Source organism: Scaptodrosophila lebanonensis, unplaced genomic scaffold (genome assembly GCF_003285725.1).
Source record: "Scaptodrosophila lebanonensis strain 11010-0011.00,11010-0021.00 unplaced genomic scaffold, SlebRS2 tig00000053-arrow-pilon, whole genome shotgun sequence".
Lineage (NCBI taxonomy): Eukaryota > Metazoa > Arthropoda > Insecta > Diptera > Drosophilidae > Scaptodrosophila > Scaptodrosophila lebanonensis.
In genome coordinates, this window is record NW_022060548.1 from 6,999,383 (window position 1) to 7,027,039 (window position 27,657).

Sequence of the window (27,657 nt, forward strand, 5' to 3'; positions counted from 1 at the left end):
ATTTTGTTTTATGTCTAGGAAATTCCTAAAATCAAATCTAGGCATCAGCTGTCAACTTTTGAAATGAAACTCTAACGACAACTGTAGAGTTCGCATTGATAAATTTTTAATTTTTTCAGATTTCAGTTTGTATTAGGTTTGAGATTTATTTTTCTCTAACGGGTTTCAACGAATTTTTGGTGTTGTTTATGCACTCCCTCTTTAGCTGCGTCCAGTTCATCTGAGTCCAGGTTGAGTGTCGGGCCGTCTATTTGCATTTGGGTCCGCATGGACCACAACAAGGTCCACAACAGGGACCGCAACAGGGCCCACAGCATGGTCCACAGCAGGGTCCGCAACATGGCGAACAACAAGGTCCACAGCATGAACCACAACAGGGTCCGCAGCAGGGTCCGCAGCATGGTCCACAGCACGGCCCACATTTCCCGCCGCCGCATGGTCCGCAGCATGAACAACAACATTGCTTGCATGGGGAACAGCATGGGCTGCAACACGGGCTACAACAGGGCGAGCAACACGGGCTACAACAGGGCGAGCAACATGGGGCACAACATGGTCCGCAACAGTCACAGCATGGGCTACAACAGGGTCCACAGCATCCACCACAGCACGGGCTGCACATCTTTGATCCGTTACAGTCTACTGCAAGAAGGCGTTTAAGTAAAATATTTCTGAAAATATCAACTAAACTGCCTTTCTCAGAAACAAACGCCCCCCATACCGCGATGAGCTTTGCTTCCCACTGATTTCTCATGTCGAAACGCTCATCTAAACACTAAGCGCGAAACAATACAAAGAGATGTCTGAGAAATCATGCCCAGTCCGTCTCTTTAACTATGGCCTGCGTCTTGAATTCAATTCAATTCAATTCAAGACTCTTAACGCCACAATGCACGATGGCTGTTTAGTTATGTCCCGCGATTGATTCGAATGCTATTATTGGTATCTGCACTTACCTCGAACCCGTTAGAGAATCTCGGAATTTATTTTATTTTTACAATTTGTGTGTGTGCATGTGTACGTGTTCCAAGGAAATAAGTTTTAGACTAACTAGCCGACTGACATGATGACCGAAATGCGAAAGGCAACACGATAGCTTTCTTAAAATGTTTCATAAATACTTGTATGTTCACAATGACTTCAAAAATCATTTTGGAAAATAGACACATATTTAAATTTGTGTTAACTACACATACTACAGTGAAAACTCCCTTAATGGACACCTCTTTTAGGCGGACACTTTTTGTAGAACATTCATTTTGGTGTACTTTTTAAAGCAAGTTCGACTCTCTTGACACTATTAATCGAGAAATTCGAACTAAAGCCTCTCTCGGCTGGACGCGAACCCCGTTTTAAGGTACCCTGACAAGGATAGACACATCAAATTATAAAGAAAATAACGGAGGTTTCAAATGGATGCAAAATAATTTAAATGATAATCTTCATTAACATTGATCATCCATTTTATTCATATTTGTTTTATAATTATTTATTTCTACCCATGTGATCTACTACAACTACATTTTTATAAACTATAACTATAACCTATGACTTCCGCTCTTTATTTACTTAATTAATTTAAAGCTATTTTATGAATTTGGATCTTCATTTTTATTTTTGATTTTTACATGTTAGTACTCACATATTATTTATATTGAATAAATAAATAATAAATAAATAAATAAATAAATTATGCAAAAACTGAAAAAAATATCAATATATATATAAGTTGGTCGACGGCGAGTGTCTGGCCAAAAGAGATTTCACTGTATATATTTTTTGTAACTAAAATAATAACTGTAACAAGAAACAAAGATAGGTAGAGTAATAGCTGATTGAAGCGCAATTAAAGCAAATCTAAAATTAATAAGGATTTGACAAAATTCTATAGCATTAATGCCATATTGTAAATAATTAAAATGATGGCCTCTTCTTGCTATTTCAAGTAATATTTAAAGCATATCCTGTGCTTCGCAATATTTATAATGGTGTATACGTATGGTTCCAAAGCGTTGCCTACTGTCTAGCTTTAAAAATAAAGCCAGTAGCAATAATTTGGTTGTCGCAGTCTAGACAGCTGCGATTTGTCGCTATACACCTACACCTATTTGGCTTCACCTAAAAAAAAAGGAATACAACGAATTGAATTCCTGTGCCTTAGTATGGAAAGGAAAAACCGAGGCCCATTGCTGCACCACATTTCGATTTCATAATCAAACGTTTCATGTGCAACTGCAAACTAAGCGAATTTTTCAATCCGGTTTCTTTCAATGCCTGGATGCGGATGCCAAGCCAGAGTGCAGCTACAAAGGCAGCAAATGACGTGTTGCTTTGACAAATCACGAGCAACTGAACCTATACCCAGCAATATCCCTCCCCAATGCTACCATTTATACATATATACTGAAGCTGGCTTCACTGTCAATTGGAATGGCTTTGATCTTTTCAGCGTGCCTCCAATTTTTGCGTGTCGATTGTGTCTTACGTTGTGCTGAGCTGCGGGCTTCGCTGGTTGGAAGGGTTAGGGGGGGAGAGGGTGGTGGTGTGGGTTGGTTCTTGTCACATGAGGCTGCACTCGTGCGTGTATTTATCTGCGTGGCAGACGCAATAGACGATGGACCTGAAGCTGAAACCTTTTGTCAATTACGGCCCGAGCTGTTGTTGTTCGTGATGTCAACCAGAGTTGCATTGCAGAAAAATTAAATCATTTCAGCTATACATACTATACATATATGTACACATGTATATGCATAGCAATTGTGTGTGCGGCCTGCTCCTAGCTCCAGCTCCAGCTCCAGCTCCAGCTTCAACTTCCACATCCGCTTCCGCCTGGGCCCTTGCTTTGATTACAGCCACGAGTACAGAGCTAGCCAGCAGTACCATCAAAAGCTCGTACCAATTAAATCGACATACGACTTGTCAAACTCGAAATCATTTTACGGTACAATCGTCGTTTTAATTGGAGCACAAATTCAGCTCAAAGCGTTTGTCCACCGCCTGTGCCGCCTCTGTATGTTGTAATTGTTTCGTGTTTGTCTCTCTGTTTGTTTCTCATGTTTGTTTCTCGTGTATGCCTTTCACGTGTTCACATCTCCGACTGTACAGTGGTTACGGCTGCGGCTACGGCTACGGCTACTGCTATGATTGCCCATGGTTGGGCTCGAAATGTCACTTTTAATTGCATACTTTTGACCGATGTATAGTGTGTAGGTGTATAGTGTGTTCCATGTTCCCAGCACAGTTGTTGTTGACTTTTAAAAATAAATACAAAATGTTTCCACACAGTTGTTTAGCCAGGGCGACCACTAAAAACTTGTTCTCGAATAGCCTCAATCTATACAGCGACAACAAGTTGAAAAGCTCTCTAAAATCAACACTAAATGTTCGCCGGATTCGTTGATCTTTCTGTCCCAAATGTGTTTCATAAAACAGGATGGATTGCCACAGCCGAGCACTCCGGACAGTGAAATACCCTGTACCCAAAAGAAAAACTTCCGCCACAGCTTGGAGTCAAATTAATTTACGGAAAAGTTTTCACAACCTGATTTAAATGAAATAAATAAATAAAAATAAGCGTAGAAATTTTTGTTTGTTCAGTAAAGGTAGCTTTAAATTTGTGGATTGTAGGGAAAGGATAACAATTTTGAAATATACTGTATAATATTTATAGTCTCTAAGGCTGGAAACGCTGTCTTTGTGTCTTTTAGATAAAGGGTATTTTTTAACTAAATACGATTCATTTTCTTTAAAGAATATTGAGAACACACCCGTTCACGACATTTCTTCTTTCTTCTGTTTGTGAAGACAATCGATAATGGCACTCGAAAAAGTTCCAAGAAATATCATTGAAGCTGTTGATATCGGTTCTGTTTTTTTGGTTTAAGAACTTCTCTAAATGTGGCCAGTTTTTCTGACTATCGCTTTTGGGCTTTCTCTTAACTTTTCTCAACGTTTTTTCAAGTGAAGGCTTTTGAAAAAAGCAGGTCGCGATTTTACATTTTTCTGACATTTTTCCAGACTTCCAAGACATGCTTCTATGTGTAAAAAGCTTAAAGGAAATGTTGGAAATAGCAGCTCATGTGTGTTTGTTAAAAAATGAAGAAGCACGTTGAAAAAAGATCATTATTAATCTCTTAATTTTCTCAATTCCAGTGTAGAAATTGCAGCTAAACTTTCACAAAAAATCGTTCTCAATTAATTCAGTAAATAAAGTAATTTCTGATCAATTGCTTGTAATAATTGAAATCATAATTATTTAGTTAAATAGATAATACTACATATACAATTTTCGTTTTACTTTGTTTTGCTACTTAAGCAAAAAAACTTATTTAATTTCCAGTCTCTATTAACAGTGCAATGCTACAAAAAAGAAATAACAATTTCTTAAACTTTCTTCTCTCTTCAAATTGCATTTAAATGTATGGAAATATACTTCACATATCGTGAAACACAAAATGCTTTTTAATTGGTGCATTCCGATATACAAGTATATGAACCATAAATTCCTTTTATAATTTACTCGCTATAGATAACATCAATTGCTAAACGTCTGATGCACTCAAATATCAGTATATTTGTATTCTGATAGGGAATTCCTTTGTGTTGGTCTTGCCATCGCAAAATACTGTTTCCAGTTCAGCTAATATTAGGGTCAGGGCAAGAGCAACCTGTCAAAATTCCCATTGCGGCAGGAGAAACCAATCAAGCAACCATACTTGTACAGCCACCCACGCAATCATTCGCTCATCCATATCCATCGATCTGTGCGCGTTTTTATAAACTTTCATTCTAAAATTCAAGCAAATCAAACTGTCAGTGCCAGTCGCAATTATGTCAAAGTCAAAGTTGGCACAACAACACCCTGCACCCGGCACCCCGCACCCGCACCACTCCCCCCATATCCGATACCCAATTTGCGAGCACCACTCTCGTCCTCTGGCCACCAGGGGTGGCGCACACGACGTATTCGTCGCATTACAACAATTAATTTATACCGAAAAGTGCTTTTGAAACTTTTTGCGCAGTCATTGGGCAAAAATAAAGTCAGCCAGAGATATCTGAACAAACAGAGCGACGCCGCCAAATGCACGAGCCCGAGCACAAAAATCAATGGGAATGGGCAATGCAACCACCCCCTGGGGGGGAGTTGGGCGCGAAAGTGGAGCAGCGGCTCGCTGGCGGCAGATCATTTTAGTGGAAAGCCATTTCATTTCGAGGAATTGCCAGTTAATTGGCAATTCAGCAAATATCATGCGTTTTAGCTACCGCGCCCCTCCTCCCCCCTCCCCAACAATCTTCCCACAAACATGCTGGCTGCCCTGCGTGGGAAGTGAGTGGGGGGGGGGGGGGAGTGGTGAGTGGGGTGACGGTGATTGGCGGTCTGTGTGCTGTTTGGTGCGTGTGCGTGCGACTGCGAGTTCTGCCAAGTCATCATCGGCTCCTGGCGCAGGCGGGGGTCTGGGCAGCCATGTTGCTGGTGACGCCGCAAACAACAATCAATTTTAATGAACGCCATTCATTAAAAAACTTTGAAGCGCGAAAATCATGGTGCTCCACTTGCGTGCCTCTCCCACACAGAGTGGTGGCGGCGGTGGTGGTGGTGCTGGGGAAGTCAAAGGGTGGCGCTGGCGACGACGCGTTGAAGCCACTTAAATAGCGTTGATTAATTCGAAACCGAAAACTGACATTTGCCACCAAACAAATCGACATGACGCGGAATGAGGGCTGAAGAATGTGTGTGTGTGCTAACCATTTCCCCATTTTAGGGCTAAATATACATACATTTGCTGTATGTGGATGGCCACACATTAATGCGAGGCTCGCTGGCTGTCGCTTCCAGGTGCTTCCTAGGGCGGCAGCCTGTCTCATCTCATCGCATATCCGTGTCTATATTCGCAGTTTCAGGCGATGTGTGAGTGGCTGTGTGCCTGGATGGTTTGGAGTTAGAAAAATTTCGTATGCACGGTAATTCGCCACATTGTTAATTAATGCTGCGGCTGTCCCTGACGCTGGATTCTAATAGTTTTTTTTTACAATCTGTCAGCCACAGTGCTCAGTTTTTCAAAATACACAGATGGTTTTGTGAATTATTAGTCGCTTAAATGGTATAATTTAAATTGGTTGGCGAATAAATTGAACTGTTAATGCCAAGTTTTGAGAAAAAAGAGCACTAGAATTGATTTTAAGACTAGAACTTCCAAGCTACAGGTAGAAGAATGTGTAAAACCTACTACTTGTATGTATTAATTGTTAATGCAAACGTTTTGAAAATCATATTAAATATTAATGATTAAATGTTATTCTTCATATTGATAAAATTTACTGTTAATGAAGATGCTAAAAGTCAGGCGAATTCTTTTGTGAATTCGTAAAGTAGTTTTCATTTCTGCACTGATATAATTAATAGTTTCAAGACGAAATATTCAAAAAGCAAGAAAAAGGAATTAAGCTATGATTTCATAAAAATCTTGAATAAATTATTTTTTCTTTTAAGCTAACCAATTACTGCAGGAATTACTTTTTAGAATGTACAAATAGTGGAATCGTCCGATTCAATGAGTCGGAATGAGTTCGAAAATTTGCGAATATTGGTTAATAACTTACTACACTTTAATGAAAAGAAATTATGGGTTCAATACGTCTGTAATTATAATCTCTTTATAAATGTAGAGTAGACACCCAATTGCTTCGCTAATTTGTCTTAATATATTTTAGTTTTTGAAATAGTTTATTGCAATTAAATACAATTATTATCCAATTCATATTGATAGTAGGAAACAACGGCAACTATATCAAGATAATCATTTTTAAAAAAGAAATTCATAGCCATTTCTTATTTAAAAATATTGAAGGCTGAGCTTGTTGAGTCTTTCAAAGATGATTATATTTTAAATAATGAGCAATTATGAGCTGCAGCGTGGAGGGAATGAATCATTTAAGCTGTGGCAAAAATTCCTACTTTTCCTTGGATTAATAGAAAGCATGTTATATTAATACACGTAAGATGACAAATTAAAAACTGTCTGTAAAGTTATATAAAGCATAATTTTCAAATAAATAAATAAACTGTGTATCCAATTATATACAAATTGTACAATTTTCTGCTGCAATTAAAGACGTTTTAAAATGTGCTGAGCATTTAAGCTGTTGCAAAAATTCTAATATTTTATCGGATTCAGCATGTTATATAATTTGGATGACAAATAGAGAGCTGTCTGTAAAGTTATTTAAAGCATAAACTGTACATATATCCAATTATATAAAAATTGTAAAATTTTCTGCTGCAAGTAAAGACGTTTTCAAATCTGCTGACCAGCTTCGAAAATTAGATGAATTTGTGTGCAAATGTTTACAGGCAAATAAATTCAAAATATTAATTCCAAGAATTGTAAACTCAATTTTCATATTCGTCTGCTTGTTCTTAGAATTAATCACAAGAGTGGTTTCTATTTGCGTTTCACAATAATTGGATTACTCCACACGAGTGTTAGAATAGTATTGCATATTTCCTCAAATGAGAAGCTGACTGATACATTGGGTTGGGCTGGGAAATCAATATCTTTTAATTTATGCCATGCAGACGCCTACAAGTATGAACGTCTGGCTCTGTAAGCTCATAATATGTGCTCTGCATAAACGAAACCGAAATTTTCATTTCGATTAACAGCAAACCGCTTTTTTCTTCTTTCCCAAATCAATTTCAGCATCACATCCACAGACGACAGTCGCAGCCACCAGCAATTACGATGGAAGAGCACAGTTTAGCAGCGTCAGCGACAAGGACATTGAAAACGACGCAGTGGACACATCATCGGTCGATGCATACTCCACCGCAGGTCAAGTGTTGTCGCCGTCCTCCCTGCTCCCAGAGGCCGCTGCACTGTCGGCGACAGCCACTCTGGTCGAACCCTATCTGGATGGCTATGCCACGTCCAATGTGACAACACAAATTGGCACACACGCCTATCTGCCGTGTCGGGTAAGTTCAGATCGTCCCGATTCAGTAGCTTGTGCGAATCCTTTATAATCCATGTTGTGTTTTTTTGGGGATAGTTATTTTTGAACACCTCGATTGCGTGTTTGCTTCTTTTGATTACTAATTTGAGCAATTTAATTCCCTCTCCTTATTGTCCTTTTCCTAACGGCCTTCTTAGCGCTTTTGGTTTGCTTAATAGGAAGCACATTAAATTTTATTGTACAAATATTTGTTGGTCGAGGAGGAGGAGGAGCTGTGTGACAGCTTCGTGTATTTAACAGAAAGCTGAAAGGCAAATTCGACCAATTTATGTTCTCAGACGTGTTTGGGGCCGTGGGTCTGTTTGCGCAGGTGTTTATGAGACTGCCTCGTCCTGTGTGGGCGTCCTCTGTGGATTTTTTTCTGTCAGCCGTGCGAAGTGTTTGCTTAGAAGTTGTAAATATTTTATTGGGGCGTGTCTAAAACAAAAATTAAATTTAAACAAATTAGTTTCACGACATTTTCCTGGCACGTGGCCCGCTTTTGAGGTCGGCCAGGGGTGGGTCGGAGCTGATCTGGGACTGGGAAATCAGCCCACTTGCATGACTAAACAGTTTGCTTTTACTTTTTGTTGTTGTTGTTGTTGTTCTGTAATAAAAAATGAACACATTTCGTGATGTGTTTATTATATTTGGAGTGTTTGCATTTAAAAATACATAAATTTAAAAATACAACGGGGAAAAGCAGCACATAATAGTGACGAAAGCCACGGAAAGGAATTTCATTTATTATGAGTGTAGTCGCCAAAGGCAAAATAAGAGAGGGCAAGGGGTCTATTATATTTCCTACAGCTGTAACATATTTGTTGCTGAATTCTTATTCTAAAAAATGTTAGGGGTTAGACTGGGGAAACGACAATTTGGGAAAGTTTTGAATTTGAAAGTTGAAAAGTTATGCTATTTTTGTGGTGCTTGAATATACTTGTATATAAAAAGGCTTACCATTTAATTCATTATATATAGTTTTCTTGTGAACATAATTGCCAATATAACGAAATCTACAACTCTACAACTGAGTCGCAAAAGTTCCGCCTAATGTGAAAACTTCTAAAGCTCCTAACGTGTTGAAATACTTTAAAAAACTGCTTATAGTTTGTAGAAAAAATTGTTTAAAAAAAGAAACTGTAGGCTTATGATGTGGGAGCTAATTTAAGTCAAATAAGTGCCTAAATAAATAATTTTGTCAAGCTGTAATAAATAAGCTGTAAAATATCTAAAATATAAAAAATCAAGAAGCTATTCCGGGAACTATTTTGTTTATAACTTACTAACTTTTGTTTACAACTATTTTGTTTATAACTTTACAAATCTCGAACTTTCTACTATTCTTTGGTATAATGCTTATAATATCAAGGAAAAATCAAACTCATGAGCTATAACAGCGTCACCTTGCGTAGTAAAGAAATTTAAAATAACGTTTAAAAGTCAATTATTTAGCAATTTGTGATTCCTTATTCCTTGTCGTCTAGTGAATACCAAAACACATTAATTGTTTAATCCTAGAGAAGCTCCAAAAAGACAAAACAGGCAGCTGTTGCTGCTTCCATGGAATTATTTAGTTTTTAGCCGATAATTGTGATTGCCGCCATTGAGCGGTTGTTTATCTTCTTTGATCTGGAAAGGCAATCAAAACAAATAATTGGCGCGACACGGCGACCACTTCAAAGCCAATTATTATGGTCGAGTGGAATTTGAACGCCACTTAAGACGCGTTCCACGACAAAGAGCCGTTGGCATTCGCTTTCCAGGCCTTTTCCAAGCGACCGACATAAATAACGGCATTCAGAGAAAGTTGCTTGGCTGTGTAAAATGAATTTCGCTCGCAGCCAAAATGAAATTTAAATTCCTGAGTTCGCTCCCCAAACACGCACACACACACACACACATTTCCACAAAATGGACATTAATCGTGCGTCTGGGGCAGGTGGAGGGCAACTGGCCAGACGAAGTGGGAGAAACATTTAATGGATGTCATCCTCGTTGTTGTGTTGTGTTGTAATTTTCCACCAGAACAATGTTAATTTTTCGTTGTCATGGTCAATTAAGTGCTTTCTCACAAACTTAAGCAACAAAGGCGACCGCACAGCCTAGACAGCCGGCACAGCTCATGCGTCCATATTCCAAATAAAAGCGAGAAGCTGGCATCTCAATTTTCTTCAATTACTCGTTCGCTTTACACTTTACGCCTCTCAGCCCACGCCCACCATTTCGGCCCCCTCATGGTCATCCGTAGTATCTGCATGCCGCCCCCATTCAGCCCGTTCTTTGTTCAAATCCAGCATTTAGTGCCACAGTTGAGTGACTTCTTGTTTGAGCCAGGCTGTGTCGCGCCGAGCCTTTTGCAAATTGGCTTCCCTTTTTGACGTCAGGTGAAGGACACAACACGAAGCAATTGGGTCAGGCTAAATATTTACAGAAGCTGTTTTGTTTTCTAATCGCTGAGCTGCATTTTAGCTGCTTACATATGTCGCTTGAGCCGAAGAAAACCAATTTAAAACGGGAAATCTTTAGAGTTTTTATCAAATGCGAGGTGGCCTCTCCTTGCAATTTAAAGATGCTGTCTAGAAAAAAGCTATAGGGTGATCTGTCTTCGCGATTTAAGTAAAGTAGTTGCAGAAAAAAAACTTAATAACATCTCTGATTTAGTTAGAAAAGTTTTCAAAATATCAGAAATATTTTAAAAATGTTCTTTTCCTAAGGTAAATATGTTTCTTATAGTTCCGGAAAAAAACTTAAAAATACTATTTCACCGATTTAGTTAGAAATGTTCCTAAAATGTCAGAAATATTAAAAAAAATTATCTCTTCCTAAAGTAAATTTCTTGTTTTTAGTTCCGGAAAAGACCATAATAATATACCTGATTTAGTTAGAAAAGTTTTTAAAACATCAGAAATATTTTTAAAATGATCTTTTCCTAAGGTAAATATGTTTCTTATAGTTCCGGAAAAAAGCTTAAAAATACTATTTCACCGATTTGGTTAGTAATGTTTTTAAAATGTCAGAAATATTTTTAAAATGTTCTCTTCCTAAGGTAAATTTGTTGCTTATAGTTCTGGAAAAGAGCTTAATAATATCACCAATTTAGTTAGAAATGTTCCTAAAATGTCAGAAATATTAAAAAAATTATCTCTAAAGTAAATTTGTTGTTTTTAGTTCCGAAAAAAGACCTTAATAATATACCTGATTTAGTTAGAAAAGTTTTTAAAATATCAGAAATATTTTAAAAATGTTCTGTTCTTAAAGCAAATATAGTTCCGGAAAAGAAATTGGTTAGAAATGTTTTTAAAACGTCCTTCACGAATAGCTTGTAGCTGTAGACTGAGCTTGCTTTAAATATTTGAGCCGACTTCATTTGAGACTTTAAAGTGCTTGCACTATTTCGTAAAATTAAGGTTTATGCTCCACATAGAAGCAGGCCTTTTACAAGAAATCTTTAGTCAGACAAGCAAGCTTGACAAATGGTGTACAGTTGATGCTATAACTGAGATGTTGCATCAATTTAAATCAATAAGAAATCTATAGAGTTATTTCATTTCAAAGCCCACTTGTCAACTGACATGAATTGGTGCGCTTGATCAAAGCTGGCTAGAAGTTCGAAAAGTTACGACCTCCCATTGTTTAGTAATGCAAACTAAGTATAGCAGTGATATTAGATATATAGATTACGAATGCAATTAGAATGCGACTAAGCAGCAACTGTCCTGTCCTCAAATACACTTCCCACACACATCCAATTGAGGCAGTCTAATGAGCCGATGCCACCTATTACAACTGAATTACAGAGCGACGACATGCCTGAACATTTAATGGATTTGCATTCCATGTGAAAATCAGATGCAAAGTGTTGAATAGGCTAAATAATTTTGTTGTAAATAGCAAAGCGACTGCACCACCATGGGTGGCATAGGTATGAGACACCCATATGTGTGTGTGTGTGTGGCAAATGCATTTGAAATTTACTAACTACGACACATTTCAATGATATCGAATAGAAAGGGAAGGTGGGCGGGTAATGCGGTCTGCCTGGTAAGTTTCATGTTCATTTCGGTATTTAATTACATTTCAATGTAGTTGCTGTGGCTGTTGAGCGTTTTGTTTATAAAGCATTGCACACATTTTGGCGCAGTAATCTACTCTTGGTTCATCTGCGGCAACTTTGGCATCGACGTGCCCCTACCCGGCCTAGTACTCTAACCTATGGCATCATCCACTTGTTGATATCACCAAACACTCAGAGCTGTTCGATGTCGTCGGCTTAATGGAGCGTATATCTTGTGAAGTTGTGTTCCTCTTGTGCAATCGAATAGACCATCTGCTTTAGTAGTTAATGGGTTTTTGGTGCCACAAATACTCTATATACACATATGTAGGGGTATGCTACGAGTCCGATTTCGCAGATATTTGTTACACACAGAAGGAAGCGCATCGAGCTGGAATTTCGTTCAGATTCCTGATGGCATTTGAAATCGTAATTTAATTTAGAGCGCATTACTATTTTTCCCTTAGAGAGTAACTCTATGCTAATTTTGGATTGTAAACGAAAATGGAGCAGCCTGTTGACGAAAAGTTGCAGTAACATCGGCCTAAAAAATAAAACACTTTCTTAAATTTAAATTTTTTATTGAACATGTGTTAGTGTTTTAAGGAACATCACCAATGCAAGGCATTTCTTTAGGACGCGAAAACGACGCGGTCCCGAGGTGTTTACACATCTTAGGGCATGGCTATACCATTTTCCTGGTTCCATTGGCATCAAATAGAGGGAGTATCGTTCACGACACACCGCAGTGGCAATTCCCACCGACCTATTATACAGAAGCTTCTTATGCCAATTCTGGGCCTGTATGCGTTGCTTTTTGTCATCGGGCACGAAAAAGTACACGCTAAGAGCCCTGGTTTTCACTTTTTGCTCCCAAAAGGTGCGAGCTTCCACGTTGTGGTCAATAATTCTCAGAATGTTACAGATCTTTTTCTTGTTGACGTTGTTGTATCCGTGCAAGGCGCGGAAATGACCGTTCATTTTTATGGGCATACTTCCTGGGTCGGCAGCTCTCATGAGAGTCCACGATTCTGTCGTGACAGTATTGGTATTATTTTGTTGATATTTACGATACGACTTCCCATGACATGCAACTTACTTTTGCGGTAGAAACGCTCTTGTTCCGGTCGTCGACGCTGATCCTCCATATTATTCCACCACCGTTGAAGCCATCGCATTATCCGAATCGGCATTTCCACGTCTATTTCATCGCCCGAGCCCTCCAAAGCGCGCATACGCAAAATTTCCTGCATTATATTATTTGGAATCCGGCTCAGGCACTTTCTCTGATCCCTCACAAACGCCTCCCGTCTCTTACGTTTGGCATCCAAAAACGGCATAAGACTCATTCTTCGCACTAAACTTTAGATTCACAAATGACAATAACAAATTTCGGACGTGCAAAGGTTGCTGTGCACATTGATTATTATTTAGAGGTGGGAACCACATTAATATACAATGGAATAGGGATGTAAGTCGAAGGCAAAACATCGATGTTGATGTACATCGATGTCGCTTTATAAAAAATCGATGCATGGTCGAGGCATCAATGTTTTACAAATTTAGCTTTCCATAGAAACAAAAGCAAATATTAGGGAGAAAATCAACAGAGATGCTTGAAATAAAAAATGTTTATACATCAAGAGAGGCTGTCCTAGTATTTTACTTAATGTTGTTAATCAAAAAGTACGCGTAAATTTGACTTTTGATGAACTTGTATGGCCTACTTTAAAAAATTGATTATATGCAGCTTTAAAAATAACGACGCGTAGCATCTACATCTTTTAAGCATATTAAGAGTAACATTATAAATGAAATATGAAGATCAACTGCTTAACAATCTAAAATTTACTTAAAACATCAAATAATTTATAATACAAATATACCTTCTTCGGTAAACCACCGAACAAACATGAATAATGTTCGATGTTTGGACAAACATCGATGGATCGACGATGTATTATTAGCAAAAAACCATCGGAAAACATCGATGCATCGATTTTTTTGTGCATCCCCACAATGGGATAAGTAACTATCGATTGCTTTAATTTCAGTTTCCAGTTTCCCAATACCAGAGCTGCCAACTGCCTTAAGGAACGTTCGATAAAAACAAAAAAATCACGTTACGCGAAAAAGATAGTTTTGAAAAAGGATTTTTTACTTATATAATCATCAATAATGCGACATGGAGTGTTTTCGAAAGCAATTTAAATAAAGTAAAATATAATAATATGCCTTTCAAGAACTCTTGCATTATGTTAAATTTTTCATGAAAAATTAATGTTTTCTAGTATTAATTATCGTGTTTGTTCGCAGCTCGGACTGATACGTTCGATGGTGGATTGAAGTTTTTGAAAAAAAGGGAACTCACATCATACTTAATAGTACAACAAAATCTGTTTTAAAGCTTAAAAAGAATGCTCAATCAACATTTTCCTTCTCTTTAGCTGCCAGTACCTGGGACTAGGCTCTTAATAGGTTTAGGACACTAATTGGACATGGCAACAACAGCAGCCCAAGCTCTCAGGTCAATAGCGCCAATACGAATACATGCATGCACACGATAGTAAACTCGTATGTCCTTATGAATGTGCATGTAAATGTACCTATACGAGTAGATATGTACATATACATACATAGTATGTACACAAAAGTTCATTAACATGCAGGATATGTTTGTAAATCCGGCAGGCAGCTGTTACATCCACAGCTCGAGCTCCTTGTGCCAATTGAAGCTGGTGATGAGTGAAAAGAAAGCTGAGGGGGTGAACACAACACCGTGCCAAATTTAATCAGAGCTGTCGCTTGAAGGGAGCTTCTAATAAACGTCAAGCTCATAAAGGCTTGGGCTTACAAGTCAGGGGATAAGTGGGAGGCGACTGCTTCCCCATGCTCGTATACTGACGACACTGGTGCTGCTGCTTCTGCTTCTTTGGAAACGCTTCACCGTGTGATGCAAGAACGAGTCTTGCGTGTGGCAGGTCAAGTGGCAGTTACCATACCCTTCCAAAAGTGTTACATGCGCTGGCTCATGAAAGCTCGTAACGCTTAGCAACCGTGGAAGAAAGTTAAGGAAGAGGCGAGCTCAACTGTAATTCGTAAAAGTACAGCATTGGCAGGGCTGTATTGGGATTTATCTGAAGACAAGTATGGGATTCTTAGGTGAAGAAAATATGAAACCAAAGTCAGGGTATATGATGGAGAATTTTTTCGCACAAATATGGGGAGAACAATTATACAAAATTAGAAAGAATCATTTTTCAAAACATTTGTCTTTCGTTAAAGTACAGTACTGACAGGGTTGCATTGGGATTTATCTGAAGACTAGTATGGGATTCTGTAGTTTAGAAATCTTAGGTGAAGAAAATTTGAAACCAAAGTGATGGAGAATTTTTTCACACAAATATGGGGAGAACAATTATACAAAATTAGAAAGAATCATTTTTCAAAACATCGTCTTTCGTTAAAGGGTTGCATTGGGATTTATCTGAAAAAAAGTATGGGATTCTTCAGTGAAGAAAATACGAAACCAAAGTCAGTATATATGATGGAGAATTTTTTCGCACAAATATGGGGAGAACAATTATACAAAATTAGAAAGAATATTTTTTCAAAACATCGTATTTCGTTAAAGGGTTGCATTAAGATTTATCTGAAGACTAGTATGGGATTATGTAGTTTAGGAATCATAGTTGAAGAAAATTTAAAAAAAAGTCAGGATATATGATGGAGAATTATTTTGCACACATTTTGAGAGAACAATACAATACAAAATTATACAAGTTATTATATTTTTTAAAATGTCTAAAAATAGGTAAATAAATGAATTTCGTTGACAATTAGAATGAAATATTTTCAAAATCCTCCAAAGACGAGAAACGAATATAATTTTTTAAAAAATGAATAAATTTATATTAAAATCATTAAATTTAATTTTCAAAATTTAATTATTTTCTTTATAATTTAATATAAATGCGGAATAACAAATTATTAAATAAAAGTTTACCCTGATTAATGTTAATTAAAATAACCAAAAAGCTACATTGATTACATAAAGTTAATAGTTGAATACAAATTAATTTAAATAAAATTCCTAAAAATGGAGGAAGTCCTTCTAAGGAAAGTTAATTTGTAAATAAATTTGTATAAATGGAAGATGTCCTTCTAAGGAAAGTTAATTTGTAAATAGTATAAATTTTAATGACTTTCTTGAAAATACTTGATTGAAATAATTTAAAAAAAAATGTGAAAAACGAATCGCAATCGTTTTCAGTTCAAATCGCTTTAACAATGTCAATTAACCGATTCCGACTAAGATAATGGGGATAAAGGAAAGGGAAAAGAACAGATTGTGAAGAGTATTTTGGCGTCGACGAATGTGTGTATTGTGTGTTGGGTGGGGTTGGCCAGACCTGTATGGTAACTATGCTTACATATCGGTCTGTCAATGTCCTTGGCCACTTGTTTGGTGGCATTGAGCTTATGTGCCAACATGTGTAAAAGGAGACACATGCATAGGACACGTGCAATGTGCTTCACTAATTTATTTATCGATAGTAGCTGACATCCTAACTCAGGTGGACATATTGCCTGTTTCATCTTTCATTTTTGAGCATTTTTTCCTGTTTGTTGTTTGTGTGTTTGTTTGCTTTACTGCCATCACTCTAATTTGCTATCATTGTTTGTGTCTCTCTTGCAGGTGAAACAACTTGGCAACAAATCTGTGTCCTGGATCCGACTGCGCGATGGTCACATATTAACTGTTGACAGGTAATTAATGAACTCATCCTCCTGTCTCCTCAATTATTTTTAAGTTGATTAGTTTGAGGAATTATCTAAGAATTATTGAATGCGTCTCCATTTTTCTGTTCAGAGTGCGATAAGGTGAAAATTGCAAATAATTCAGTTAGACATGCGAACTAAAATTAAATCAAGGCTGCTGTTTATTTGTACGTGTTTTGAGTGCCAGTTGATATGACACAACAAGGACACACAGCCTGGCAGTCCACATGTGTATTATTATTTGCTTTAATTGATGCTGAATGTGTTATTCAAGAAATAACACACAAGCACACATACAATCCGATTTAATACACTATTTATTTAGAATCATGTACGTATATATTCAATTTTCTCCTGCAGCCAGTTTATGTATTGGCCAGCTGAACTGCATTTGTCGAGTTCGCAAGTGTGAGCAAATATATATTTTATACTCGTACACGAATACGAATATCTTCCAAATTGCAATTGATAATTAATGCCTCGAAATCTGTGCTGACAATTTTGGTAAGCGCATTTCAGCATGGCAGGCTTCTCAGTATTTATTATCCCTTTTGCCCTTTGCAATGCGAACTGACCAAACTCTAGGTATGCTCATATATGTAATTATTATACAAGTGCAAAACAGAAGCCACTTAAAGCTCTTCGCAGAGTGAATTCAGCTTAGGCCGAAAGCAATTTTACAATCATCTTAAGGCTAAATAATAAATGGTGTTAATTTTAGTCGACCGTTGTATGAATGGCATTGCTGTTAGTTAACACGCTGCCAGCATTCCTTTTTGTGAGAGTTTAAAATAAAATGTATGCGAAGTGAAGTTTAAATAATTATTATGCCATTCGGCTTAAGTTTCCAATTCAATTAGAATTGCTGTTTTGAAAACATATTCATTAATTTCCTTCATTGTTGAAAATATTTTCAAATAAATTTTGATGTTAAAGTGGAGGGATATTTAATAATGCGCTTATAGTTTTAAGTTTCCATAATAATGAACTGGTTTACAACACAGAAATACATGTTTTTTTTTTACCCGAAAAATACGCAAATTAATTGTATTTTTCATGCACAATTAATTATTAAATAATTGTTTACAAATTCGAGTTCGAATTTATTGTAAGCAATTGAATTTTATTTGAAGTACATAGTCTATGGACAGTTTCCATGTGAATATTCATTTTTCGATAGAAATTTGTTTATACTATTGGTTCAATTTAAATAAAATTTATTAATGTGACATTAACGAGCTATTAAAGTCATCCATTGCAATAAGTTAGTTTTATTTCTTAATATATTTAATCAACTTTTGTAACTAACAAAACCAAAATAAGTGAATGATATGTAGAAATGAAAAATGAGACAATTATATTTCATTAAAATTATTTGGCTTTCTTCTCTGCTATATTTATATTCTTTAAATGAGAATATAAAAAAACCAAAATCAGTGAATGACAGTTATACGTTTAAATTAATTGAATTGTCTATAAAATATTTAAGTAGCTAGAAATGATATTTCATTGAATTTATTTGGCTTTCTTCTCTCCTATATTCATATTCTTTAAATAAGGATATATACACATTGAATTAGTTGCCTATTTTCCAGCTGCAACCAACTTCCCAACTTTGTCGAAGAAATCACAGAAAAGTCAGTTTCGCATTCTAAACAACATTAAATTGAAAATGGAATTTCATTTTCTGTTGGTCCCCCGACTTAAATATGTAAAATGTGGCCTTCGTTTAGTCCCAACTACTGCATAATATTGTTGGCAAAATTCAAAAACATTCCATAAAATGCACAGAATCATAATTTATTCCTGCCCGAAAAGTTTACGTCCATGCTGGGGCACTTTGTGAATCCGAGTAAATTGAAAACGATTTGCAACAACAAGATGAATTAAAAGCACAGCTTGATGCACTAAATAAGTTGCAGTGGAAGTTGCAACACACTGTGCGGCAGTCTGCGTTTCAAATAACAAGCAACCCACTTTGGTGTCCCATCAATGATATTGCAGAACGATGAGGGCTTCTAAGCACATACATATGTGAGTGTGTGTGCTTACATTCGAAATCCTTGTCTCGACTTACTTACATATATACGCATATATGTATCTGAACGTATGACAGACGAAGCGGAAACGAAAGTGTGCAATTGCATTGCATTTTTCTAAATCCAGCTAAACTTCACTTGAAATTGTGTCTCCATGGTACTAGCATTTCCCTTGGGTTGTCCACCATTTGGTTTTCTTTCTTTTTTCTTCTATGTTTTCCTGTTTTAGCAACGTTTGCCTTTTGGGTGTGGGCCAACAAACATCTCCAGCTTATTACTTTGATAGAAAAGTAAAACCAATGAAGCTTTCACATTAGATAAGGTGGCAGCAGCATGTTTGCACTTATATTTGTTTTTGTTTTTCTTCTTCCTCTTGCTCCTCTTCTTGTCCTTCTTCCTCTCCTTCACATGTGTTTGTCTGCGAAGAGTGGCAAACAGTTGAATGGCTGGCTGGCAGGAATGAATGACTTGCAACTGGTCTTCTACCAGCAAGCACATGGCCATAGAAATTTAACCGAGACACTGTTCCTACTGATTGCTTCCTACAGCAGTCGAGTGCAGGGCAGCACACTCAGAAAAATAATATATGAATTAATAAATTTAATAAGTAAAGATTTCAATAAAATTAATTTTGCATAAATATAAACTATTCTTCCAAAAATCCATTTAAATTTGATTTCGCTGGGCAGTTGCTTTTTTTTGGTAATTTTTTTTCTATTACATGATGAAAAGACATTTATGTCTTAGTTGTCTCAAAAAATTTAATTAAAACAGTCTTCGATATAAGTAAACTACTCATGGGTTTTTGATTAATTTTTGAATTTATGAATTTTTCCCCCGCCTTTTTTTTATATATTAGAAACTGTCCGTTCACTCTGAAACACACTTTATAGTATATATTTAAGTTGATAAGTTATTATTAACTAATTATAGATACACACCAATTTATGATGCCATTTTATTTTTTTATTATTTTTTTTTTTTTATTGTGAAATGAATGAAATCAAATTATTTTATTTTCACCATAAAAATGTAAACAATTATCCATTAGCTATAGGTTACGATGTAATTGTTCCTCACCTCTGCCATAAAAATAAAGTACTTTAAAGGAGCAACGAATTATTATCATTACTTTTATTTGCCAATCAAAATATATATATATATTTTTTTTACAATTTATAACAGTAAGATAGTTATAAAAAGTTTTCACGAACGTCGATGCCATTTGAAATGAAAGTATTTTGTTAATAAATTGAATTTAATGACTGATTGAGTTAATTTTTAAATGAAGACATAATTATAATTGATGAGAGAATTTATATAGTTTTCGAATTAAGAAAATAATGGTGTTTTTTTTTAGTGTCCATTGCTCTCTGTTTGCCGACCAGTCAACCAGACAGCCTTCCTGCATTCCTACTTCCGCTGTCAGTTGGTTCTGTGCATGGCTATGAAGTAGTGTCTGTATCTGTGTGTGTGTGTGTGTGTGTTTGTGAGTACTTTATGTGCTTCCTGCTCCAATGTCTTATGTCACATTTATCTAGAAAGTTTTCTTCGTTTTTGTGCGTTTCAAAGAAAACCATCTGGCTGCCTGGTTGTATCTGCTCCTCGGCATATCAAACATAATGGGAATAGGTTTCAAAAACTTTTAGCTCGCTCTGCCCCATTCCATGTGAGATAAATGTGTGTGTGTGTGTGTGTATGTTTATATAATAGCGCAAATGATGTGTTTACACTATCATATAAATGTCATGTGCATTTCGCTTTTGTTGCACCGATGGACGCATGCTTTAGAACTTACAGACCAGCAATAGATTATTTCTGTTTGCACTTGGTTTGAAGCGCCGGTCTCTGTCGACCGCCGGTCTGTGTGCAGCTCTCCTCTGCTATCCGTGGGTAATTACGGCAGCTGTTACCTGAACCTCCTTTCTACTGGCGTAATTTATTGCAAGCCTGACAGCCGTACTGGTAATGACACTACGGAGCGACTCACGTCTCCTGCATAAGCAAATATTTATTTTGACACTCTCACGGAAGTACTCGTAGTATGTAGTCCGATAAGCCAGAGTTCAAGTGTGCCTTTCGAGTGATGTGTTGTGTAGCTTGAGGGCTTACTGCAATTTTACAAGAATTTTACAAGATCTACCTAATGGGCCAACAGATTAAAACGTTGCATACTTATGTGGGCAACTCCTTGCTGTGTGGCAATGAGGCTCATACTTATATTCCGTATCTGAAGTGTAGAAGAGGCTTGAGCAAAGTGAAAAATGTAATACAAAGTATATATAGTATATTCTTGATCACCATGAAAAGCCGAAGAGATTGTTGTCCATCTGTCAGTCAGTATGAATAAATAAGATAAAGAACTCCTAGAGAGACAGATTGGGGAATGGAATACGGTATACATTGCAATGGGAATAGATTAAAGAATATGTTTTATGCGATTATGAGTGTAATTAGTGTTTCAAATAATATCTCTGCAAATCTTTATTCGTTCATTACATCAAGGTTGTACTTATTAGAATTAAAAATAAATTAAATTCTCCAATTTTAAAACTCACATCTAAACAAGTGACAATAAGACTTTAAATGAAATTGCATGTTTAAATTCTTGCAGAACCTAAATTGCTGTTTTAATTAGAAACTCGTTATGTACTCGAATTTAGGATTAGCCAGAGTCGATTGCCTCTGTTTTCAGCTTTCACACAAATGTCCTTATCTTGTAGTTGGCAGCAGGAATAGCAGCTGCTGCCCTTTTCGCCTGCAATATTGTTGCTCCTATGGCCGCTGCCACTTCCTAACATGTCCTTTGTTCTTGTCATTAGCTGCATGGGTTTGTTGCATGTCATCAGTGAGGGATATTCATGGACGTGCCTACAAATTTAGATTGAATATTTTGCCGATGTCGCCATTGTAGCGCAGGACACTCCTTTGAGAAAAGAGTGCAAGTCCTGCACATGCTTAAGACTGCTGGCGTGTGTTGCTTGCTGACATGCATGCCATTGACCACTCAATTATCCTGTTTGCAAGCTAATCATCAGGACGCCTGTCATGTGACCGGTTGTTGCTTTGTCCGTCAAGGTCCATGCCATTTTTGGTATATAAGTATGCAAATGCTATTTCAAAGTGAAGGCGTCCGACTTAGATTTTCATTTGTTTATTATAGATTTCTTACTCAGAAACCAATATTTAGCTGTAAAATAAAATGAAACTTTAATTTTGAAGATTTTCCACTTTTTTCAGGACGTTTGAGATATGATTTATATTTATTTTTTTTCAGATTATTTACTTTACATGTCGATGTTATATTATTATTTTTACACCTACTGCGAGTTTGATAAATCTTTAACTTTCGATGCAATCTACATATAAATGACACAATTTATACGTAAACTATTTGTATTCCGAAAAAGTAAACTAATTAATCTACTAGTTTATTTATTTCAAGATTTACTATAGTTTGAAATTTTTGATTTCTCAAATCGGTTGATCACGTGTACCTTCATCTTCCGCAAGTCTTGAAGAATTATCTTTAACCTTTTTCGAAATATAGTATATATTGAAATTGTAGCCTCAAATATACTTATAAAAGCGAACAGATTGCAATAAAGGAGCTATATTGTGCCGACAAGAGATTATAATTCTATGGAGTGAAGTGCAAGAAATTTTTTGGGGCAAAAGAGGAACTGCTTGGCTGTTTTTCTGGCTTCAAATGTTGGCCAAGTGCCTTTTCACTACACGCCTCTGCCACAGAAAGCGGCATTTTCCAGCGACATGCTGTGCTTGCATTCCCATCGGGGCAATGCCACAAAATTAAAGTTTACAAATGTCACTTAACCTACGCCAAACTTTTCAAATCTGCTGCCATAATATTCGTACATATATACTTGTATGAATGTATGTGTATTTGACTGTTTTATTAACAAGTTTTTATGCCTCTTCTTCTACGGATATCAAACATATTTTTACATGTGCATTGGCCATACATGACGAAACTTTTTATGTGGCCCGCACACATTTTTGTTGTGGTTGTTGTTGTTGTTGTTGGCCGGCAATAAATTGCAGGCGGAAACTTATGCCGTAACGGGTCACTTCGTAGCACTTGAGTAAGAAAATGCGAAGAAAACCGGGCAAACAGCAAAGCCAACAAAGCGTTGGGAAAATGATCTAAAAATATGGCAAATAATGTGGGAGAAAAAGTAGAAAGTGGAAACTTTTAAACGAAACGAAAATTATAAAGTAACTACAAAATCTTGATAAGAAAAACACGGACAATCAGGTTGGAGTTACCCTACGAGCTGTGCTATACTTCTATACTTCCGTCCCTCTGCCTCTCCCTCCCTTCTTTTTTCTCCAGCAAGCGAGCAAAAAGAGGGGCACATAGGAAATGGCAAAAGTCATAAAATGTCGAGTTTTATGAGTGCAAAACGCAAGGGTCTAATCTGGGTTTAGTATCAAAACTTGTTAGTGCAGCAATGTCCTTGCACGGCGGTGTAAGGGGGGCATGAGGGCGTGGGAGTAGGGGTGGGAAAATAGTGCTGGAAAAGTCAAAAGTCGGCGCAGTGTGCTTAAGCAGCAGTGCACATGTGAGTGGAAGGCGCATTCTCAACATTTTCAAACATGGAGACGGAAACATTTTTGCACTTTAGGCAAAGTGCTGGGGCATATTTGTTGTCGCCGGGGTGTTGGGGGCTTGGCGGAAGGGGGCGGGGGGGGGGGGGGGGGGGACGCAGCAAAAATATTGCAACAATGACATTAAATGCAACTTATTTTAGTGCTCATACGCCCCGTGCGACATTTGCATGTCGGCCCAAGCGTTGCTGTTGTTGTTGTTTTCGTTGTACAACTTGTTGTTGCAGTCATCATGCACAACTTTGTTGCCGACTTAGTGACGTTAGGGAACAGTTTAAATGCCGCAACTAAATAACTTTGAGTGTCTTTTGAGTGGCCATTAGCAGCGGCTTAAGTGGGCTGACTGTTTTGTTCATCCTAGATCTCTCCTCCACCCCACCGCCCTTCGGCGATCGATGCATACTACAAAGCGTCGGCGCTGAAGCAAAACGAAACAAATATTTTATTCTTAAAAGTTATTTAAGCTTGCAAAATTCTTCAAAGTTTGTGTTCAAAGCAAAAAGATATATAGTTAGAGTTAGGGTAGACGTGTGATGGGTTCTACTATATGTGCCGAATTGAAACAGTTTAGGTATTTATTTATTTTATTTCTGACGAAACATAATACGAAGGAAATGATGACTTATTCTGATCTTAGGCTCTGTAGTCCTTTTTATTCTAAAATATTAGTTTGTTTTGACATATTTTAATACAAAAATTGTATATTTTGTTTGCTATAAAATGGAGCCCAGGGACAAATGGTCTGCTGACCATGTTACAGGCATTACGAAGTATTCTCTACACCATTTGAATCAATTTTTCAAGCACGTATATATTAAATATATACGATTTAAAATTACAAATAACCAATACGAATATATACATGAAAAAAACATTTTATGACTAATGTTAAAGATGCAGTTTAGAAATAGTGTGAACCAATTACCAGCCTATCCCATTTTCCATTAACAATTATTGCTTTCTATTTTATTAACCTTTTACCAAATGTTCTCTGTTTCTTTTGCAGAGCTGTCTTCATAGCCGACCAGCGATTTCTGGCGCTCAAGCAGCCAGACAAATACTGGACCCTGCAAATCAAATATGTGCAGGCGCGCGATGCTGGCGCCTACGAGTGCCAGGTCTCCACAGAGCCGAAAGTGAGCGCCCGTGTGCAGCTCCAAGTTGTTGGTGAGTGTCATATACTCGTATATATATAGTACTTACATAAGACTCGGACCAAGACCCAGACCCTGGGCGTAGTGCGAATGCAATTAAAATGAAGGCGCAAAGCCAAAGGTCAAGCGGCAAATGAAAAAAGTTGTTGGGGGCTACTCTCGTGAATTTAAATGCCATGGCCATGCCATGCATGGATCTGGACCTTTGTGTCCGTTGAGTTAGGGGGTGGGGGGGAGAAGCTTAACAAACAGTTGTATGCCGAAAGAGATCTTTGCATCTTACATGCGGTTGCTGCATTTGAAATTACTCACTAAATTGCATTCAGATTGTGGGCACTGCATTTCCATTGAAAAACTGAAAACTCTCTTTGACCACGACAAAGAAATTTTTACTGCATTCGCAAGTTTTTTAACGAGAAAACTTTAGCGTGCGGCTTGTTAAATCACTCTCGCTCGCTACTTGCTTCAACGCCAAGCGAAAGGGAAAAAAGTTAATTAAATTTCGTGTTTGCGTACAGCAGCACACATCCACACACACATCCACACACACATACACACACACACACCCACCCACACACATGCACATGCACATGTGTGTGTTTGTATAAGCACAATTGCAGGAGGCAAAAAAAAGTGCACATGAAACTTGCACGGCATTGGGCGCAATGGCCAAGATAACTGCCACAGGGGTGAGTGGTGGGTGGTGGGGCAGGGGAGTCCCCCTCTTAATTGATATGAATAAAAAAAAAACCCAGAGCATGCCACTGCAACGGCCGAACGAACGACCCATGAATATTCCTATTTGTGATTTAGAAGAAAATTCGCTTGCAGGCCGAACGACATGACATTGATCTACCTACTATATATTGCAGTACTTGAATATGTGTGTTTGTGTGTGTGTGTGTTTGTGTGTGTGCAATGTATATGAGCTCAGGAAAGTAAAATATTAAATGTTTAAAGCCACATAGAAGTGGTGGAGCCATCTATTTGGGTCACAGGACTTGACAAAAAGGCCATGAACAACAGAATTCTAGCAACAACCGTTTTTTGATTTATAACAGCAAACTATAAAGCCTTCATCTAGCTAATTTATACATTTTAATTTATAAGCCAAGCAGCCAGTCTTTCTGAGGGTTTTAGTATTTTTATTTCAATCTACTCTATTACGGTCAAAAATCTGTTAACAAATACAATTACTATAATGAACAAAATGTAGTTACCAAAATGATGTTTCAAATAATATTAAGTTCCTCTCTTTTTCTACATTTGTACTATGTTTTATATTAATTTTAATCTTAAATCTAAAAAAGGTCCTTTAGTTGTGTTTTTTCTTAAATTTTGTCAAATGGTTTTTTTTTTGTTTTTTTTTTTGTTTTGTTTTGATAATTCGTGCTTTTATTAAATCAACTCTAGCTCTACTTTCTTATCACAAATTTGCTTTTGTCTCATAAATAGTGAGCAGAAATATACTTGAGCTGAAGAGAATAGAACGTAGTTGGTGGGCTCTTGAATTAATTTTATTGCTTTGAATACGAGCTTTAATTCGTTTTCTATGATTCCATTTGCTACAAACAATATACCTTTTTGTTAAAGAAATTTACAAATACTCTATAGTTTTGCAGGAGCATATTCTGCTCTGTTTTTGGTTATCCTCCAAACAGATGTAATTTCAATAAAAGTAGCCTTAGCTGACAAGAAAATGTTTATGAATACTTTCATTTCAATTTTGAAATAAATTTTAGCTCGAAGGAATAATTGAAAAGTTGCGACATCTGATGGGAAGTGTATCTGTTAAAGGATCTGCTTATAGTTAAACGGATCCCTAAACTCTCAACACTAATGTCAATTGCTCCAAAAATCCAATTAAATGCTGCAAATCTTTTTACAAACTGGAGTAGTTAGCTTTTTCCACATAATCACTCGCAAACACAGTTGTCCTCAAACAAGCAACTACGGTGTTCCACGTACTTTTATAAATATTTAATACACTTTTCTATAATTTATACTCTATACGATAGTATTAAATACGGCAAGTTAAATTTAGACGGCAACCAATTCAATTTATTGAAACAAAGAAACGAGCTCTGAGATATCTTAAAATAAATTCATTTGCCATTAAACCTTATTGCCTTTGCAGGTTTGATTTTATTTGCATGTGTGACTTAAAAATTCGGCCGTTGGGCCAAGAAATAATCGACAATTTAGTTACCATCTACCGAACGTAATCAGCTTTCCAATCTCGTTTATTGTCTGTTGGTGAGAGAGGCAGGCGTGGGCGCATGAGTGTTGATGTGCAGTTAATTTGGCAAGTTGTAAATTTCATTTGCGTTTACCCGACGATTTTCACTCTGAATCTCGCCTTAAATGACCTCATATTACAACATCTTAAGCATAGCCTCCAATTTGGTAGCACTTTTGGGTTGGCAGAGGCGATTGGGTAGAGGCAGTAAAAGGAAAAGGAAAACTAGAAGTCATTTACATTTTCGGTAACAAATTGAATTTTCTTTTATCCAAGCCGAGAGCAACTAACACTTTGCTTTTATATGTATAAGTGTGCATGTATGTATGTAGTATTTGTGTACTTATGCAAAGGGAACGAGCAAAAAAAACACAGCATGTGGTAAAAGCTGTCGTTGCTGCGAAAGGAGAAAGGGAAGACATAATGCGCTGCCAAAAGTGATTTTCGCATTTCCGGTTGAGCTAATTTGTATGCTAAACATACACAGAAGAATGGGTGTGTGTGTGTGTGTCTGTTTTTTTCTTCTTCTTCTTTTTTTAAAGAGCCATACGACAACACACTCAACGGGACACCATTGTCGCGTTGGGATCGCTAAGGCACCCAACAGGTATCCGGAGTTCCACAAACCAAATGCGGAACTCGTGCCAAACTCTTGACTGCCTCGAAGACGGCAAGACAGGCAAGGAATTATGTATGCGCGGCCACATTTGCGTTAATCTAACGACAAGTTAAAGCATAAAGGATTTCTATTCATGCGATTCA

General features: G+C 37.0%; 2 protein-coding genes and 1 long non-coding RNA gene across 3 annotated transcripts in view; 1 reads left to right on the plus strand and 2 right to left on the minus strand.

The window, feature by feature from the left end:
* The window catches only part of LOC115623901 (hemicentin-2), a 69,813-nt gene that overhangs the window by 33,787 nt on the left and 8,369 nt on the right, over positions 1–27,657 (plus strand). Inside the window, exons 2-4 of the mRNA XM_030518455.1 lie at positions 7,704–7,978; positions 16,752–16,822; positions 24,509–24,669. Coding sequence (XP_030374315.1) covers positions 7,704–7,978; positions 16,752–16,822; positions 24,509–24,669 — 507 coding nt within the window. The remainder of the gene's footprint in view (positions 1–7,703; positions 7,979–16,751; positions 16,823–24,508; positions 24,670–27,657) is intronic.
* On the minus strand, positions 85–1,053 carry LOC115623609. The gene is made up of 2 exons (XR_003995421.1): positions 957–1,053; positions 85–642 (listed from the first exon to the last, which is right to left on the minus strand). It is a non-coding gene; the product is annotated as an uncharacterized LOC115623609 (long non-coding RNA).
* Positions 12,617–13,393, minus strand: LOC115623608. Its single transcript, XM_030518025.1, has 2 exons — positions 13,152–13,393; positions 12,617–13,083 (listed from the first exon to the last, which is right to left on the minus strand). The coding sequence occupies exons 1-2, from the start codon at positions 13,390–13,392 to the stop codon at positions 12,632–12,634; spliced, it is 693 nt and encodes a 230-aa protein (XP_030373885.1). The 5' UTR covers position 13,393; the 3' UTR covers positions 12,617–12,631.